At 44.1% G+C, this 17,625-nt stretch overlaps 2 protein-coding genes across 2 annotated transcripts; both read right to left on the reverse strand.

Moving 5' to 3' along the window:
* Positions 1–6: 6 nt before the first annotated feature.
* On the reverse strand, positions 7–2,453 carry znhit2 (zinc finger, HIT-type containing 2). The gene is made up of 2 exons (XM_080529791.1): positions 2,348–2,453; positions 7–1,966 (listed from the first exon to the last, which is right to left on the reverse strand). Exon 2 carries the CDS (start codon positions 1,874–1,876, stop codon positions 8–10), a length of 1,869 nt encoding a protein of 622 aa, XP_080385917.1. The 5' UTR covers positions 1,877–1,966; positions 2,348–2,453; the 3' UTR covers position 7.
* An 8,973-nt stretch (positions 2,454–11,426) lies between these two features.
* Positions 11,427–13,021, reverse strand: mrpl49 (mitochondrial ribosomal protein L49). The gene is made up of 4 exons (XM_080529819.1): positions 12,907–13,021; positions 12,342–12,492; positions 11,949–12,073; positions 11,427–11,776 (listed from the first exon to the last, which is right to left on the reverse strand). The coding sequence occupies exons 1-4, from the start codon at positions 13,018–13,020 to the stop codon at positions 11,630–11,632; spliced, it is 537 nt and encodes a 178-aa protein (XP_080385945.1). The 5' UTR covers position 13,021; the 3' UTR covers positions 11,427–11,629.
* Between the last annotated feature and the right edge of the window lie 4,604 nt (positions 13,022–17,625).

A 17,625-nucleotide genomic window follows, 5' to 3' on the forward strand; every position in this document is an offset into this window, starting at 1 on the left:
AACATCATCAATCTATTTCTATTTCTTCAATCAACACACCCTTCCCTCTCCCTTTTTTGTTCTTCCTTCTTCTTCCTTCAACTCCTCTCTTCTCTACCTCCAGAGAATTCCTTTCATCCTCCCTCTTCTGATGCTCTCTCCACAACCCAGCAGCAAGTCTTCTCACTTGTTGGACATTGTCAGACACCCAAGCTTGAAAAAACTCACACTTCTTCCCTGCCAGGAAATACTTCTGTCTCATGTCTCCTCCATCTCCTCCTTTGGGTAGGGATGCCCTGGCCTTGGATAGAGCTGCACGGAGTTGACTCAGTGCAGACAGGCAGTATCTGAGAGAATCCTGTTTACTTCTCCCAGTCAGAACATGAGCCACTGCCTCGACAGCCCTGGCTGGGGCACTGGGGTCCTCTTGGTCAAAGTAGCCCCCAGCCAAAATGGCTGATTTCCCACCCTCAAGGGCCTCCTGAATTGAGCTGAACACTCTGCCTGAGCTCAGGGCCTCAGCTATAGCTAAGACCATCTGGCAAAACTCATGAGTTTGCTCTGGCTCAATGTCCCCATTGAACAGGCGCAGAGAGAAGGTATAGCCAAACAGAGTGTTGACCAAGCTATAGCCCACAAGAGGAGATGGATTAGAGGTCAAGGAGCTCAGGGGTGGGATTTTGATGTTGACAGGAGGCACACTGGAGGTTGATTTAAGTCCCTTGACGACCTTACTTTGTTTACCTTTACACTTTCTCTGCACATGCTCTGTTACAGATTTCACCCCATGTTCAAATGCCTCCCCTGAATCCATGACTTTGTTCTCGCCAACAATAACAATTTGACTTTCAGAACCTTTTTTTTCACAGCTAGATAAACATGCACCTCCACCCTTTTGCAAACTCCCGCTTTCTCCTTCTCTGTCGTCTGTCTTCGCTGCCTCTCTAGTCCTGCACCCTCCATGTCCTGCTGCATCTTCTCCCTCCAGCTTGCTTACCTCCAGCTCCTCCATTAGTGCTTTCCCCTCCTCCTCGTGTCTCTCCCACCAGGGTCTCCACATGGGGACCAATGCTCCTATTGCCCCACCCTTGACCAGACTATTAAACTTCTCTTTCTCTTGGCTGCTTAAAAGATCCCACAGTGCTTCCTCAGAGAGAGCATCGATATCAAGCCCCGAGAGCCTGTCAGCAAAGTCCAGCTCATTAACCCCCTTGTTTATGTCTCCAACCTCCTCCCCCTCTTCTCCAATCTCTTTCAGTTTAGTTAGAATTGCTTCAATCTCCTCCGCACTTTCCTCCCCAGAAGACTGAATCTCGGCTAACCTAGAGAGTAGATCTACAACCTCTGCTCTTTCCTTTGCCTCCTCACTGCCACCAGCCACCTCCTCCTCCTCCATTGTCTTTAAAACACTTTCCATCCCTCCCTCTGTCTGATCTGCCATGCCTCTTAGTCTTAGCAAAATATCCTGCATCTTTGTCCTCCCCTCACTCTCTGTGGCCCCCATGTCTCTCAGCTCCTGAAACACAGACTCCTTATAGAACTCCTCTGAACACACTGAATGATTTGGACTCCGGTAGCATTCCAAGCCACAGTAAGGCATATTGCATCGTGGACAGGTATAGCAGGAAGGTTTAGATAAGCACAGCCCACACACTGAACTTTGTGCCGTGGCACCTGCATTATTATCAGCAGCACTTCCCTCCTCTCCCCCCACAGCTGGTGTCAGAAATTCATTTTGATTGGTTGTTCCTCTGACAGGAAGCTCGATACCGTCTCTAATGACAGTCTCAGGCTCTGTGTCGCTCCACTCACTGCAGTGGGACTCATCTCTCGGTCGAATGTCTGTTAGCAACTTCCTCACACATGAAGGGAGTCTCTGCTTAAGTATGGGATTCATGATGTGTTGATCTTGGGTCTGCAAATTAGTCCCCAGTTGGGCTACAGTCTCAGTTCATGCGGGTGTGATTGAGTGCGACGTCGCAAACACCTTTACATGGAGAAAGAAAGAGAGAATGTATAAAGTAGCTATCAGTGAGTTCTGCATGATGGATCACTTACAACATGTAAACAATGCAAATAGCACTAGATTTCTATGTTAATATAATCTGTATTTGTATCCCAAGGACGTTAAATTCCATAAGAGAAAGACTTGCATTCCATAAAAGCAGCATTTACTGTTTCAAAACATGATTTCAAGCTCTACATCCTTTGTTTACAAAATCTCCTATATTAACGAAAACTTAAATAATACAATGACTAAAATATCACTAGCTGATTCAACAACAAGTTCGCTGCGTTCAAAGTTAAGGTTACAACTCGTTTGAATAATAAAAAGCTAAAGCTATTTCTCTAACGTTCATAACGTTACCTTGAATGTATTGCCAAACACCTGCAAATCCCGGAATATGTAGAGTTGAGTTAGTGTGGTAAATCGATAAAGGGTTGTGTATACCTTTGCCAGACATGGAATAAATTCATCCAAACGTTCACGCGACTTTTAAGTGCCGTATATTGTTTACGGTTACACTGGCGCTTGTCGCTTCTTGATGACGCCTGACAGTCGTATATCGATCGTAAAAGTGTAACATCTGTCGTAAAATTAAAGCGATTCGAGCTTCTAACTTCTCTACGGGTGTAGGTACCATATTTTCGCATCCGGTGATATTTTCCCACTTGGAGAGAGAGCGACAGAGAGAGACAGAGAGCGACGAGAGAGAGACAGAGAGCGACAGAGAGAGAGACAGAGAGAGTTTAGGTGAGAGAGTTTAGGAGAGAGAGAGAGAGAGAGAGAGAGAGAGAGAGAGAGAGAGAGAGAGAGATAGGTGAGAGAGAGAGGTGAGAGAGAGAGAGAGAGGTGAGAGAGTTTAGGAGAGAGAGAGAGAGAGAAATAGGTGAGAGAGAGAGAGAGAGAGAGAGAGAGAGAGAGAGAGAGAGAGAGAGAGAGAGAGAGACAGGTGACAGAGATGGAGTTTGATACAGCACTCAAGTTTTACTTGATGCATGGTATGTATCCTCCTGGCATGCCCAAGGTTGGAAACCTTAAATCAAGGATTCGAAAGGCGTCCAAGAATTACTTGATGAAAGGTAAGTCAGTGTGAATAATGAATGAATGAATGAATGAATGAATGAATGAATGAATGGTCTTTATTGTCATTGCTACAGTACAGGTACCAAACAACGAAATGTAGGAGGGGTGGCTCCCCTGGTGTTAGGAAAGAAAAAAACACTTTAAAAAAACACTTTAAAAAAACACAAGAAGGGAAGGAGCTGGTTTACATAAATAAAGGCTATGTACACTATCCACTATACTATACTGTTCAGATAGACGACTAGGGTTGTCATATTGCACATAGTGTTATTGCACATTTATTTAAAGTGTCGCAGTTTGCAGGCTTGAAATGTACATATTTGTGCCTCAGCACTACACCTGATTTTTTCAGTCCAGCAGCTGCCATCAATCCGTCCAGACTGTCCAGGGCCCAGAACCTAGGTCTTTGCTGTGTTCAGGGCCTGGATGGCCCTGGGGTAGAAGCTGTGCTTCAGTCTGTTTGTCCTTGCGGCCATGGTCCTGAACCGCCTTTTCGAGGGCAGCCGGGTAAAGTGTTCGTACCCAGGGTGGGTTGGGTCCCTGGAGATCTTGGAGGCCTTCCTGAGACAGCGTGTGTTGTACAGCTCTTCCAGAGAGGGGAGGGGGGCGCCGGTGATCTTCTGGGCTGTTCTCACGACTCTCTGTAGCGCATTTCTCTCCGCGGTTGTGCAGCTGGAGAACCAGTTGCAGATGCCGTAGGTGAGGATGCTGTCCACTGCGCCGCGGTAGAAGGTCACCAGTATCTCCTGCTTGCTGTGTTCCTTCCTGAGGACTCTCAGGATGTATAGCCTCTGTTGTGCCTTCTTGATGGTGGCTTTTGTGTTGTCCTTCCAGGTCAGGTCATCCTGCATGTGCACCCCCAGGAATCGGAGGGTTGAGACTCTCTCCACGCTCTCTCCGTCGATGAGCAGGGGCTGGATCTCGGACTTTTTCCTCCTGAAGTCTACGATGATTTCCTGGGTCTTTGACTTGTTCAGCAGCAGGTTGTTAACCTTGCACAGCTTGCTCAGTTGCTCTACCTCATCCCTGTACGCCGCCTCGTCCCCCCCCGAGATGCATCCCACCACGGTGGTGTCGTCTGCAAACTTTACGATGGAGTTGCTGGGGTGGACGGGGGTGAAGTCGTAGGTGTAGAGGTTGTAGAGGATGGGGCTTAGCACGCAGCCCTGGGGGGACCCAGTGCTGAGTCTGAGGGCTGTGGAGGTGTGGGGGCCCACCCGCACCCTCTGGGGGCGGTCGGTCAGGAAGTCCTTGATCCATGCACATATAGAGTGTGATAGACCCAGGTCTAGTAGTTTGGTCACTAGCCTGTCTGGAAGGATGGTGTTGAAGGCGGAGCTGAAGTCCACAAAGAGCAGTCTCGCGTAGCTGTTTCCCCTCTCCAGGTGGGATAGAGTGGCGTGGAGAGTCGTCGCGATGGCGTCCTCTGTGGACCTGTGGGCTCTGTAGGCGAACTGGTATGGATCCAGGTTGGGCGGGAGGCGTGTGAGTATGTGGGCCCGGACTAGTTTCTCGAAGCACTTCATGATGATTGGTGTGAGTGCCACCGGGCGGTAGTCGTTTAGGCAGCTCACCGTGCTTTTCTTCGGGACTGGGATGATAGTTGAGGTTTTCAGGCAGGGTGGGATGGTGGCCTGGGACAGGGACTGGTTGAAGATGTTGGTGAAAACCCCGGCCAGCTGGTCGGCGCAGTCCCTCAGCACCCGTCCCAGGACGCCATCCGGCCCCGAGGCTTTCCTGGGGTCCACCGCCTTCAGCACGCGTCTCACTTCATGCTCTGTGAGGGTGAGGCTGCTGAGAGCTGGAGAGAGTGGTGTTTGTGTTGTGGTTACCTCTGTTCGCCCCTCGTCGAACCGGGCGTAGAAGGAGTTCAGCTCTTCCGCCAGCAGGGGGTCGTCCTCTGCGGCTGTGAGCCTGTTGGCTCTGAAGTTTGTCATGTGCTGAACCCCCTGCCACATCCGCCTGGAGTCGTTGCTCAGGAAGCATTCCTCAATCTTCTCTCTGTGGTCTGCCTTGGCCTCTTTGATGCCGCGCTTTAGGTTAGCCCTGGTGGTGCTGTACAGCGGTGTGCTCTTCCCTGCGAAGAAGGCGTTGTCCCTCTCGTTGATCAGTTTTTGGACCTTCCCAGTCATCCATGGCTTCGTGTTGGGGTAGACCCGGACCCGTTTGTCCACGGTGACTGAGTTGGTGCAGTTCACTATGTGGTTCAGAACCGACGACGTGAACTGTTCCAGGTCCTCATGCTCATATTCCTGCCATGGGGTGTCATTTAGGCAGATCTGCAGTGGAGCGGACCCTTCTGGCCAGGTTCTGACAGTCTTAGTGGTGATGGGAGCACTTTTCCCCATGGTAGTGTATGCTGGGATCAGGAGGATTGACACATGGTCAGACATGCCTAGATGAGCTAGCGGTCTAGCCTTGTAAGCACGTTTGATGTTGGTGTATACCTTGTCCAGTGTTTTTTCTCCTCTTGTTGCACATTTAACATGCTGATAGAACTTGGGTAGTACTGCCTTCAGGTCGACATGCTATAATGTGAATTGCCTGTGGATCTGTGCTTTGTTGACCAATCTGTGCTTTGTTGACCAATAACTATGTTATTATAGCCACTCTTGAAGCCACTGCTTGAAATGGCGAAAATGCATAGGCCTATATCAAAATTGAGTGTCTCATTAAGCATCTGATAACTATTATGTGCATAAAACCTGTTTCCAGTGGCTTTATATTTGCACTTCTAAATGAATGATGTATTTTCCTGCTGCATCAGGTGAGGAGTTGTACTATAAGTACAAGGACAAACTTCGCTTGGTGGTGTGCAACAAAGATGGAGTTCGTGATGTCCTGATGGTAACTTTCTTATCTGACTTGAGTTCTTGTCCATCATCATCTTTCCCAATTATGACAAGATTATCATTGTTGGAGACCTCAAAACCTACTTATTCATTCTCGCCTTTTAAATGTCTGTCTTTATTGTTGTTTCATCTGTTCTATTGTTGTTTTATCTTCTTTGCTCTCTGTGAAGCACATTGTGTCACATTTTTGTGAGAAATGGGCTATACAAATAAAGTTTGATTTGATCTGAAGGAGTGCCACGACAACCATGGGACTGGGGGTCATCCAGGGAGACGCCGAACGCTGGAGAAGGTGATTGCGTCCTACCACTGGTCCACCTTGCGGGAGGATGTCACAAAATGGGTGAGTTTTTGATGTTATTAGTGCATGGTGTGTGTGAACATTGTAATTTATACACTGCCCGTTAGCAATGATCTTTTACTCAAAGATCTCCAACTCTTGTGTAATTCTCATACTGACCACAATCTGATTCTGCACTGGAACACCCAGACCATCATACAGGCCGCGGCCCCTCAACCACAGCGGTTCTGCACCTAAGGCACTAAGCCCAGCAGCTGACCACCACCACCAACATGACGCCTCAACCACATCAAGAATTCTCTGACTCTAGATAATTTCCTCTGAAATGTCACTGTTTTAAAGGTTGATGAGTGCCCCCGCTGTCCAGGGTTTCCGTTAACCGGTAATTCCCGGACTTTGTCCGGTAAAATTTGTCGAAGTCCGACAATTTGAAAACTCGTCGGACAAAATGTCCGGTGAAAATAATTCCCTCTAAGCACAATTTGAATACAATTCGCTAAAGTTCACATTTTGTATTCAAATTGGCTTTGGGCCACCATTCTCAGCTGAGCACCAAACACACACACTGCCCGAGAGAGAAGGACCCGCCCCCTCCAGCCAGCCTATAGGCTAACCAAAGGGGGCGGGTCCTTCTCTCTCGGGCAGTGCCGCGCGTGCACGAGTGTGTGTGTGTCCGGTGCCCAGCTGAAAATGGTGGCCCGAAGCGGAAAGCCTTAACTTTATCGCACAATAACAAGGATAACAAACGAAACGGACAACATTTACACTAAGATGGAGACAAACTTCAGCGATATGATCTAACAGCCGGTTTTCAGGACGACATACAGACCCGTATGAGCTTACAGGGCTATCCCCTAAGTATGATTTGACAGGCAGCTAAACGAAATGCCTTCTCAACCAGCGAGACCTGGGGGGTGTTCTATCAACGTCGCCAAAGGAAAACCTAGGCCTACTTCGCCAAGTCCCGCGAGACTCTTAAAAAGATCCAGGCATATCTTGATAGATCTCGCGAGACTTGTCAAAACAAGCCCAGACTTTCCTCCAGCGACGTCGATGGAACACCCCCCTGGTTATAGAAATGACGTTGTTTTATTGATAAAAATAAAAAAAAGGGTAAAACTGGAAAGAGAAAATAGAAAACTCACATTAATCCCAAACAATTTAACAAACTTCAGTTAACGTAATGTGGAGTCCGTTCATTGATCGATGCTGTCTGTTCAGTTCCCAGTGAGGCGCCCGTTCAGCGCTGGACCCGTTCAGCGCTGGATTTGACGCATGGCATAGCGCGCATGCGTCAAATCATGTTATATTATTATATAGCTCGCATCTAATCGTATCGGATGAGAAATAGACATTAAATGGCATATATAGGCCGCTACACAACAGTAATCACCGCGACAAACAGCTATATTAGATTTGAAGAAGAAAAAATATTTTTTATTATATTTTAATATGATGACCGGAATATATCACGTTTGTCCGGTAAATCGAATTCTTCCCGGACACGATGTCCGACGGCAAATTTTTCTAACGGAAACCCTGCCGCTGTCAACATCATGAGAAAATAAAGAGTGGAGTGGAGTGGAGAGGAAAAACAACTACCCATACGCCGAAGAAAACAAAGACAGTTGCACCTGTACTCCATCCCATCCAAGTGAAAGAGGCATGGAGTGTCCTGGAGATTGATCTCATTGGTCCACTTCCCACCACTGCAAAGGGCAAAAGGTAGCTACTGAATGTTGGGCAGAAGTATGTGTAACCCCTTTTGGTTAAAGCTAGTGAGATAAGCTGACATCATGTATTGGATAAGTCAATAAAAGTTATGAAGCAAGTTTTTGGTGGACCCCATGAGGAATAGCTGCTGCAATGCTGTAGCTAATGGAGAACAATCTGCATTTTTCATTGCAGATACATTCTGACTGCAACCGACCTCTTCACCAAGTGGGTTGTGGCAAAAACCCTCTACACCAAAACAGCCAATGAGGTGTCCAGGAAGATAGTCAACATTCTTCTTGACTTTGGACTGGTAGAGAGGATCATTACCGACCAAGGACGGGAATTTGTGAACGAGGCACAGTTATGTATATAAGACACAGTGTATGTGATGTGTGACATTTGATAATTGTAATTTAATCTAATTTAATTGCATACACTAATGCATCTGCAGGTCAACCGTGGTGTTTTTGAGGCTCTGGGTGTCAAACACTGCATCACGTCAGCCTACCACCCCCAGGCCAATGGACAGGACGAGCGCACAAACCGCAACGTGAAAACTGCGCTTGCCAAGTACTGTGGGGAGGGACAGAACGACTGGGATGCCCATTTGAGGGGCGTCGTAATGAGCATCAACACCTCTAAGCAGGTAGCCTACTATTGTGTAACAACTGCATATGTAAACAATTCAAACAAACATAGAAAGAAACAAAAAACAATTCAAACAATATAGAAAGATGGTGAAATGCTATTGATTGTACTTTTGTTTTGTTTTACAGCGATCAACCAAGTACACCCCGTACTTGGCACTGTTCGGACGGCACCCTCGCAGCCCAGGTGTCATCAACACAACACAGACTGAGGAGGGTGACGACTCAGCTGTGGTTGTGGTTGATTTGCCAGAGGAGGATGTACAGGCGAAGACTGTCGAAGTTACAGATCTACATGCAAAGGTGATGTAGAAATGGCAATTTATGCATAATAATATCTAATAATAACAAATATGCATACAATGGCAATATATGCTATAAAATATGAATATGTTTTAAGGGACAATTAATTAAATTATAACAATTTTTCGGATTTACCAGAACATCCAAATTGCCCAGGCAGGGCAGAAAAAGGCCTACGAGGCCCGGAACAAAAAGGGGGTCAAATCCTTTGACTTCAAAGTTGGGGATGAGGTCCTACGGGCAAACAAGCGGAAGAGGGAACAGGAGGTGAGCATGATGCTGAATGGTAAATAATAGTGGTTTTTGTTAGTTCAATAATGCATTTTATTCCTTCAGTGTGAGCGGTCTGACAGTGTGGTGGGCAGCAATGCCATAAGAAATGACCACAGCTATGCCGCAACAATGCGAGAGGAAGACGCCAAGAAAAAGAGGACAGAAGACGACAACTTGGGTATGTTTCTCTTCACCAGTACTGTATATTACTATAACCTTATATGAAAACGGTGCCACTACACCACTGGCTGTAGAACTGTTTCTATGGACCACAGTCCACTGTGAGGACTTTAAACTGTTTTTGTCTTGTAGACCGTGGCGAGTCCACCCTCCTGGGAGCGGAGTGGATGAAGAAGAACGCCCACCGGCTGGAAGGGAAGGTCCAGGAGCCTGCTTTTCTCCAATTGGACAAAATACAGAGAGAGGAAATAGAGGCTAAATTTAAACTGACTGAAGACGAAGAAGAACGTCAAGAATTGCTGGACATTTTTTTGTTTGAATTTGAACTTTCAATTGATTATGATTTATTTCTGTTAGAGGTCAAGGACAATCTTGGCATCCCTGTGTGCGCAAGTTTCAAGGCTCCCAGTTCGGAAGAGTGATTGATTAATTAGTGAGCTTGCAGTCGCAAATATAAAACTGAATCTGAACAGTAGTGTGAACTACATGTTGGTCACATTACCCCAAACGATAACGGTGGATGACCGATGGCCTTATTCACTTATGCCTTCCAGCTAGAGTCTGGATCTAGCTAGAGTTAGAGTCATGTCAGATGGAGGGGCTTTTGACACGTGCATGCTGTCTGAGTCAGTCCATCCTCTCCATGGGCGTGGGTTAGATGTGGCTACAGGCCCCACGCTTTCAACTGCCAGGCTCTCCCTCCGTCTCTCTGGGGCCTACGTCCAGGATCGGCCTGGTGACAGACTAGACAGCATTATTAACATTGGCCATGGAATTGTCCTGCCGGAGACCGGCTGTTACCCATTGACGCATCCTGTCTGTCCATAGCTCTCGCTCTGTAGCATCTCCACTCCTCCTTATGGTGGTGACAATACCCGGTCCCTTGTGGGGGTCACTACACTCATTGGTGTGGTTAATCTCATGGTTCTGCTTGTTTGAGGCTTTCCCAAATAAGATATATATGTATATGTACACATGCTATATTTCGGTTAACCTACACAATGTTTTTACTTGATTCCAGCTAATTTGTGAATGAATACGTTTTTGTTTGTGTATGGTCAATCCATTTTATGTAAATATGGTTTCATGCTGTATTGATTTACAATAAATTCATTGCATTTCATTCAATCTTGTTGCTTTACTACAAACACATCTGATTGAGGAAGACTACAAAACATTGAGAAAGGATTTGGTAAACCAACCAAGTATTTCATGCGTCATATGGTAAGAAGAGAGGTGTGGCCATAGTAATTAATACATCTCTACCATTCTCTGAAGAGAAAGTGATAAAAGATCATAGGAGAAGATATGTAATGGTTGACCCTATTACATTAACCATAGCTAAAAGTAATGAATCTTTTTTTCATTTCATACCTATTAGTTTACTCTAACGAATTAAAATGATTAACAAGCATAATGGCACAGAGAATGCAGAGATGTGTATATATACAAAGGGTTGAAATATGTTATTATTATTATTATTATTACTTTATTATCACATAACAGCTATTTGAAGCAAACTATGGAAAATGTATAACTGAGTAGTGAAATACTCAGAAATAGTGAAATACATTCTTAAAAATGTCTACCTTGTCATGATTACAAAGATACCACTTGAACACACACACTGTGACACATTGGTCGCACGCGCGATACACACACACACACTAACTGGTCTTCGTCGTCATCGTTGGCATCGCGAATCATAGCGCTACCTATGGCCGGAAAGGGCAGAACCTATGGCCGGAACCGGAAAAGTGGGAAAATATGACCAGATGGGAAAATATGGTACCTACACCGGAGCCCTTATACACTGCCCAAACAGTGAACACTAAATCCTGTCGAGTGGTAAAGAATCATTCCATTCCTCATTATTCAAATGAATCAAAATCCATGAATAACAATTAGATGTAAATAATTTAAATTTACCTTTAAAAATGTTGCTGTATTTTGGCTGAAACAACAATTAAAAAGAAAAGAAAGAAAAGAAAAGAAAAAGAAAAATAGCCTCTGACTTTTTATACCTCTGAAATCCAACACACCCATGTAGGGGTATTTGTAATGACAAATGACAGAAGTACAAAAGATGGCATTTGTTGTATTTTATTACAATGAACACATGAATCAAATACAACTGATGTAAATCATTCTTGATTTCATATTTGAAGAAATCTGGTCAGTTGAGTATTGTGTACATACCATACAAACAAATAAAAAACAAGTATATTTTATCCAACATAAGTTGGTCCACATATGCATCTTTCACAGTTTCCCCTCGCCTGCTCTCCTGTCAGAATCCATTTTTCACCAGCCACTCCTTCAGTTCCTGATCAAAGTGACCTTTAACTCGAAGTGTCATGGTCACCTCATTGACCTGTGTTGGCAAGTCTTTGCCTGTGAGCTGTTTCAGATATTCCTTCACATCCTTTTCCAGAGCCTGGCATGAAAGGAGAATCATTAATTGAGGGAAATCAATTGCACATTTACGATAAGAGCTACCTATTTATTTATACTAAGTGCAACCAGTTAAAATAGCTTGATAAATACTGAACTCTATTTCTAGTATCTTGTTACATTATGCTGATTTGTTGTAAATTCTGCACACTCACCCAGATATCCCCTTCTACCTTGCGTAAGAGGGTTGTCTTGCGGCAGCCATGGGTCACGTCAGTATAGACAGGAATATTGTGCATGCGAGAGCGGCGGATTGTATAAGGAAATGAAGGTGGTACCTCTGCAAAGAGATGGGTAAAGAAAAGATTAAGAAAAATGAAATGAGCCAACAGGATCAGATGCAGTACTTGTAGTGTGTCAACTGAGTGGGATAGTAGTCTCAGATCATAAAACTGGATTAAACATGTACAATTAATAGCATTAGCATACCAGAGAAAGGTTCACTTAACAGGTAGAACTTGGGAGTAACATTCAATGATCTCAAACCGACCAGTTTTAGAGCAAAAACTGATTAAAACGATTATTGCTATCGTCTATCTAATTTGCACCTGATGGAGGGGTCCAGCCAGATGGGGCAGGACCATCATATTTAGGGGGAGTGGGCACTCTTGTTGGTGGAATTAATCGTTCAACAAATCTGTATTCCTCTGTTGATTCCAAAAAGCCAACATGTTCCTCTCCAGCTGAGTTGGACACTGACTGTTTATGAAGGGGAAGAGATAGGGAGAAAGGTACATTCTTACATCAGTTAGGATAGCAATCAACCAAACAATCATTGATTGATTTATTCGCATAGCACAACACAGCGCAAGCTGTCTGACTGGGTTTAACTGTATATTGGCCAGGTCTCACTACTGAGATAGGTAATTTATCTAAAAGGTTTTCCTGGTTCATTAAAGGTTAGATAAATAAATAAGATATTGTGTTTCTTTAATCCAACCAAGCATCCGTTCACATTAGCAACGTCCCTGCCTTTCTACTTGAGCACAGTGCAGCATCAAGCATCTATGGCGTGCTTACAAGCCAAGTACTCCACTGAACATAATTGTTACCTTTAGTCCATGTCAACAATATTATAATGGAATATATCTCGGTATTAATGAATAAACTTACTCGTAATTGGACGATGTTGCTAGGTGTCCTTGTGATCTGGTTGTACAACTTGGAACTGGCTCTAAATCCTCTACATAACATTGCAGCCCGGTGTGTGAGGAAGGAGAGCGACATGTTTTTCCCTACGACAGACAGGAAGGAAGTGACGTCAAGGTTGCTTAACTACGTCACGTGATGAAAGGTCATTGCCTGCTTGCTTGTTGTTTTTTCATAGGAGTGATGGAATTGTGCGTTTTAATGTGACAATGCAACAGTATATTGTTAATCGAAATTATAGATCAGCGGCGTCTAATGTTTTATTTGCTCTAGACGTGAGCTTAGAATGATAAGGTTCTATCTCCGTTTAGGGTAGTTCAGAGATATTGAGCGTCAAAGTTTTTACATTCCATTATGTTTTGTGAGATGGAACCTTTGTATTTTATGAATGACTAACTCATTTTTTTTTTAATAACACCACACAGGCATTAATAAACACCTAATGGATCAGATAATGTAAAAAACTCAATTTTGACAAAAATGGAGATAGAACCTTATAATTCTAATGTCACCTACAGCTAAGTGTTGTGAGCTATACGCACGTGTCGCGTGGCTGGTGAACTAGGATACAATAAAACTACAGCAGGGAAGAAAGTGTTTTGATGTTTGAGGGTATATCGGATTCATTATTGAGCTGCTGCAACAATTCTAAACACATGGAGAGATGGAGGTCTTCCATGGTGTCATCCCTTGAGAATGCTTTCCACCAGTCTTCCTGTCGTTACCCTCATTCTTCAGTGATTGTTGGTTGTATAAATCGGATATCATCATGGCACATAAGAAGTGGAAAGTATGACTGAATAGTCTTAATTTTATTTCACGTAAAGAGCACAACATTTACAAGTCACATTAGAATATAATTTGAGAAATGTCTTTGTCGTGTTCTCGGTACGAGTATGTCAGGACTGGAGCACCACATGAACACATGACACATATCAGAGGTTATTATAGGACATGAGGAGGATATTCAGTTCGACTGGGCTCCTTCACGTCTTCCTGTGCGATTTCCCCACAGGATCCGTTATGATCACGATCCCCAAAGAAGCCAAACCTGAAAAGTGTTGAAGTTGGGTTAAAATACTGTCCTGTCCTGCAACTTGACTGAGATAAAATAACGATCATACCGGGTTTTAAGATTCAGATCGCAGCTCACTTAAGGAAAAGGCGATCTGAGCGACAATTCCCACGGTGGTAGGGCCGCCCTGCCGCATCGTTTTTCGGGCGCCGAGGTACACATATGCCGCAGATAAGAGCACACCACCACCCGAGAGGGTCCGGCAACCCCAGCAGTCCCCAAACAGTTTACTCGGACCCGATACCACGGATGTGGACGCAGCGGGCACTGGTTCGGGTCCTGACATTGTCCACGCTAGTTGCTGTGTGCGACCTCTTGGTAGATGTTGAATGTGATACTTGGAACGAACGACTCTTACCGGAACTCTTAACTTCAACCTTTACCTAATCATAACCCTTGACTAACCTTAACCATTGCATTGATCGTATTACATCTAACATTTAACGGATCACAATTACATTATTTACCCAACCTTCCCATACGCCGGAAATTGGTGCAACCAACAATAAGGTCCCCGATGTTACTACCTCCCCTGAGCCTGCATAATTATCACACTACTACCCATCCAAGGTTGTTGCCGGGCAGGTGCTAACCATCATACAATTAAACTGCTTAAGTTATACGAAATTGACTGTTGTCTTACATGTTTTTATTTAAGTTAACCATGCAGTGTTATATAACAGTCATACAAGATGATTTATTCATGATGAGCAATGATTCACTTTGAGACAAGAGTACATGTGTTCTTGCAGTTTGGATAACAGCAGCAGCTCATTACAACACATGATAGTTTAGTTACATGTAAGTATGTAAGTAAGTTTGGTGTGTCCTTGATGTGTTTATCACAGATTGTAGCAATTGAGAGTTGTCCTGGGTATTCCCATTAAATAAACTGCAAAACGGATAATGTGTCACTTAGGGACAGGAAGCTTTATTTTTTCTTTCTACCACATAACCTGACCAGCAATATATATATATTTGTATATATTATATATAATTATATATAATATTTGCTCAAGTTGTTTTAAAATGTACATCACACAATTTCCTCTTGTTCAAACATAGTACTTAACATTCATATCCAAAGCATGTGCTTTGAGGAGATATCTGTTTGTTTAACTGGAGGTGAAGTTTGAGATGACGCTTGCCTCAGTCACTGATGCAAGTCTTATGTTATCTTCTTGTCTGTGTCTTTCCTTCAGCACAGCTCTCAATAGAAATACATCATGAAAACTCCATGAGCATTCCTCTCTATCTCGCTCTTCTGGCAATGTTTTCATTGGTTTCTGCAGCTTCTTTAAGCACCTGCATCATGAGGACATTCCTCCTCCTCGTCTCCTCCATTATCAATGGGTTGGCCTCAGGGAGATTCTGATGGCCGAAATGCAAAAAAGAACAGGTCAATGATGCTACATGATTGTCACACAGACATGCACTGCAAAAATGTAGCTTTCATGGATGAAATCAAGACAACTGAGCAGAGCTATTGAAATGCCACTTCCTCCTACTGGTTCTAATACATCCTATAGTATACCCCACAGTATACTGAGAAAGCCCCCTTTATCAATAGTACATATTAATATTATACACTGCTCAAAGAAATTACGGGAACACTTCAAGGATATGCCTCCCCAGACCATCACTGACACGGCAAACCGGTCATGCTGGATGATGTTGCAGGCAGCATAACGTTCGCCACGGCGTCTTCAGATTCTTTCGCATCTATCACATGTGCTCAGTGTGAACCTGCTCTCATCTGTGAAGAGAACGGGGCGCCAATGGTGAACCTACCAATGATGGTGTTCTCTGACGAATGCCAATTAAGTTGCACGGTGCTAGACTGTGAGCACAAGTCCCATTAGAGGACATCGGGCCTTCATGCCACCCTCATGGAGTCTGTTTCTGACAGTTTGGTCAGAAACATGCACACAAGTAGCCCGCTGGAGGTCATTTTGTAGGGCTCTGGCAGTGCTCCTCCTGTTCCTCCTCGCACAAAGGAGCAGATACCGGTCCTGCTGCTGGGTTGTTGCCATTCTACGGCCCTGTCCAACTCTCCTTGTGTAATGGCCCGTCTCACTGTATCTCCTCCATGCTCTTGAGACTGTGCAGGGAGACATAGCAAACCTTCTTGCGGCGGCATACGGATTGTGCCATCCTGGAGGAGCTGGACTACCTGTGCAACCTGAAGTGACAAGGGCACTAACAAAATGCAAAACTAGAGAAAAATCAGCCAGGAAGGAGAAGGAGAAAGACATGGTATGTGGCCACCACCTGCAAAACCATTTCCTTTTGGGGGGTTGTCTTGTCTTTACTGTTGCCTCTCCTGTCCACCTGTTGTCGCTTTCATTTGCACCAAAGTGAATAACAATCGTTTAGGCTTCCTAACTGGACAGATCGATATCCCAGAAGTTTACTTGACTTGGTGTTATACTGTGATGATTAAGTGTTCCCTTAATTTTTTGGAGCATTGTATTATTCTGACACTATCATGGCCCTGGAGGATTGTATTATTCTGACACTATCATCATGGCCCTGGAGCATTGTATTATTCTGACACCATCATCATGGCCCTGGAGGATTTGTGTTCATTGCCCTTGTGCCAAAACAGCCCTGGAGTAGTTCTGAAGTAATACATTTAATGATTCTAAAAGGGTCACTTGGAGCACTTTGTCAGGTAGTCATTTGCAAGGTTTATGAAGTTAAGTATTGTGTAAATCCGTTAGTCAAGTGCCTAGTATTTGGGTCTTTTTTTTTTAATACGGTGCCTTTTCCGTTCCCAGTACTAAATCATGTTGTATTTTGTCTAAATTTGGACAAATACTAATTCCATTAGGTTTTTCATGTATAGTCAATTGTTATTTATTATGAATACAATGATATGGGCTTCTAAATTGTTGTTTTCTACATTTTAAAAGCTTTATTTGGTTTAAGATGTAAATTGGATTTTGCATGGGATTTGGGATGTCCCCAGTGTTGTTCATTCAACTTCAATCTGGAGACACTCGCCCTATTCAACTACAGAGGGTATTCTAAATAAAATAAAATGTAGGTGCCTGAGCTCGACCACTATGTTTTCCAGCAAGCTAGATATGTCCTTTATATAATAGAACATTAAAATATAGATAAATCAACAATTTATAAGTTATGAAGTCCAAATGGCACCGTATAAAAAAAATGACCCATTTCATAACTAGTAAGTACCTTGAGCATTTCCATTTTTCTTTCCTCTCCAGGAGCCATTCCTACCCACAATGCATATCCAATGCCCAACACACCGACCATCCCAAAAGAGGCACCTATGGCGCGAACACTGCGAACACTCATCGCTGTCGTTCGTCCACTTCGTTTTTTCTTTATCAACGTGCTGTTTGTGTTTTTTCTTGACTAGTCAATCCAATCGGTTGTGCATGTCCGCTGCGCTGACAGTCTGTGCAGTGCATTCTGGGATACCGGTGTAGGTACCGGATGGAACCGGAAAAGTGGGAAAATCTGGTAGGGTGGGAAAATCCGGTACATACACCGGTATTCTTCTTCTTCTTCTTCTTCTTCTTTTGTTGGATTTAACGGTAGCTTGCATTCTTAACGTTAAACTACTGCCATCTTGATTG

Source organism: Nansenia antarctica, assembly GCF_963989245.1.
Source record: "Nansenia antarctica genome assembly, chromosome: 4".
In the NCBI taxonomy this organism is placed as follows: domain Eukaryota; kingdom Metazoa; phylum Chordata; class Actinopteri; order Argentiniformes; family Microstomatidae; genus Nansenia; species Nansenia antarctica.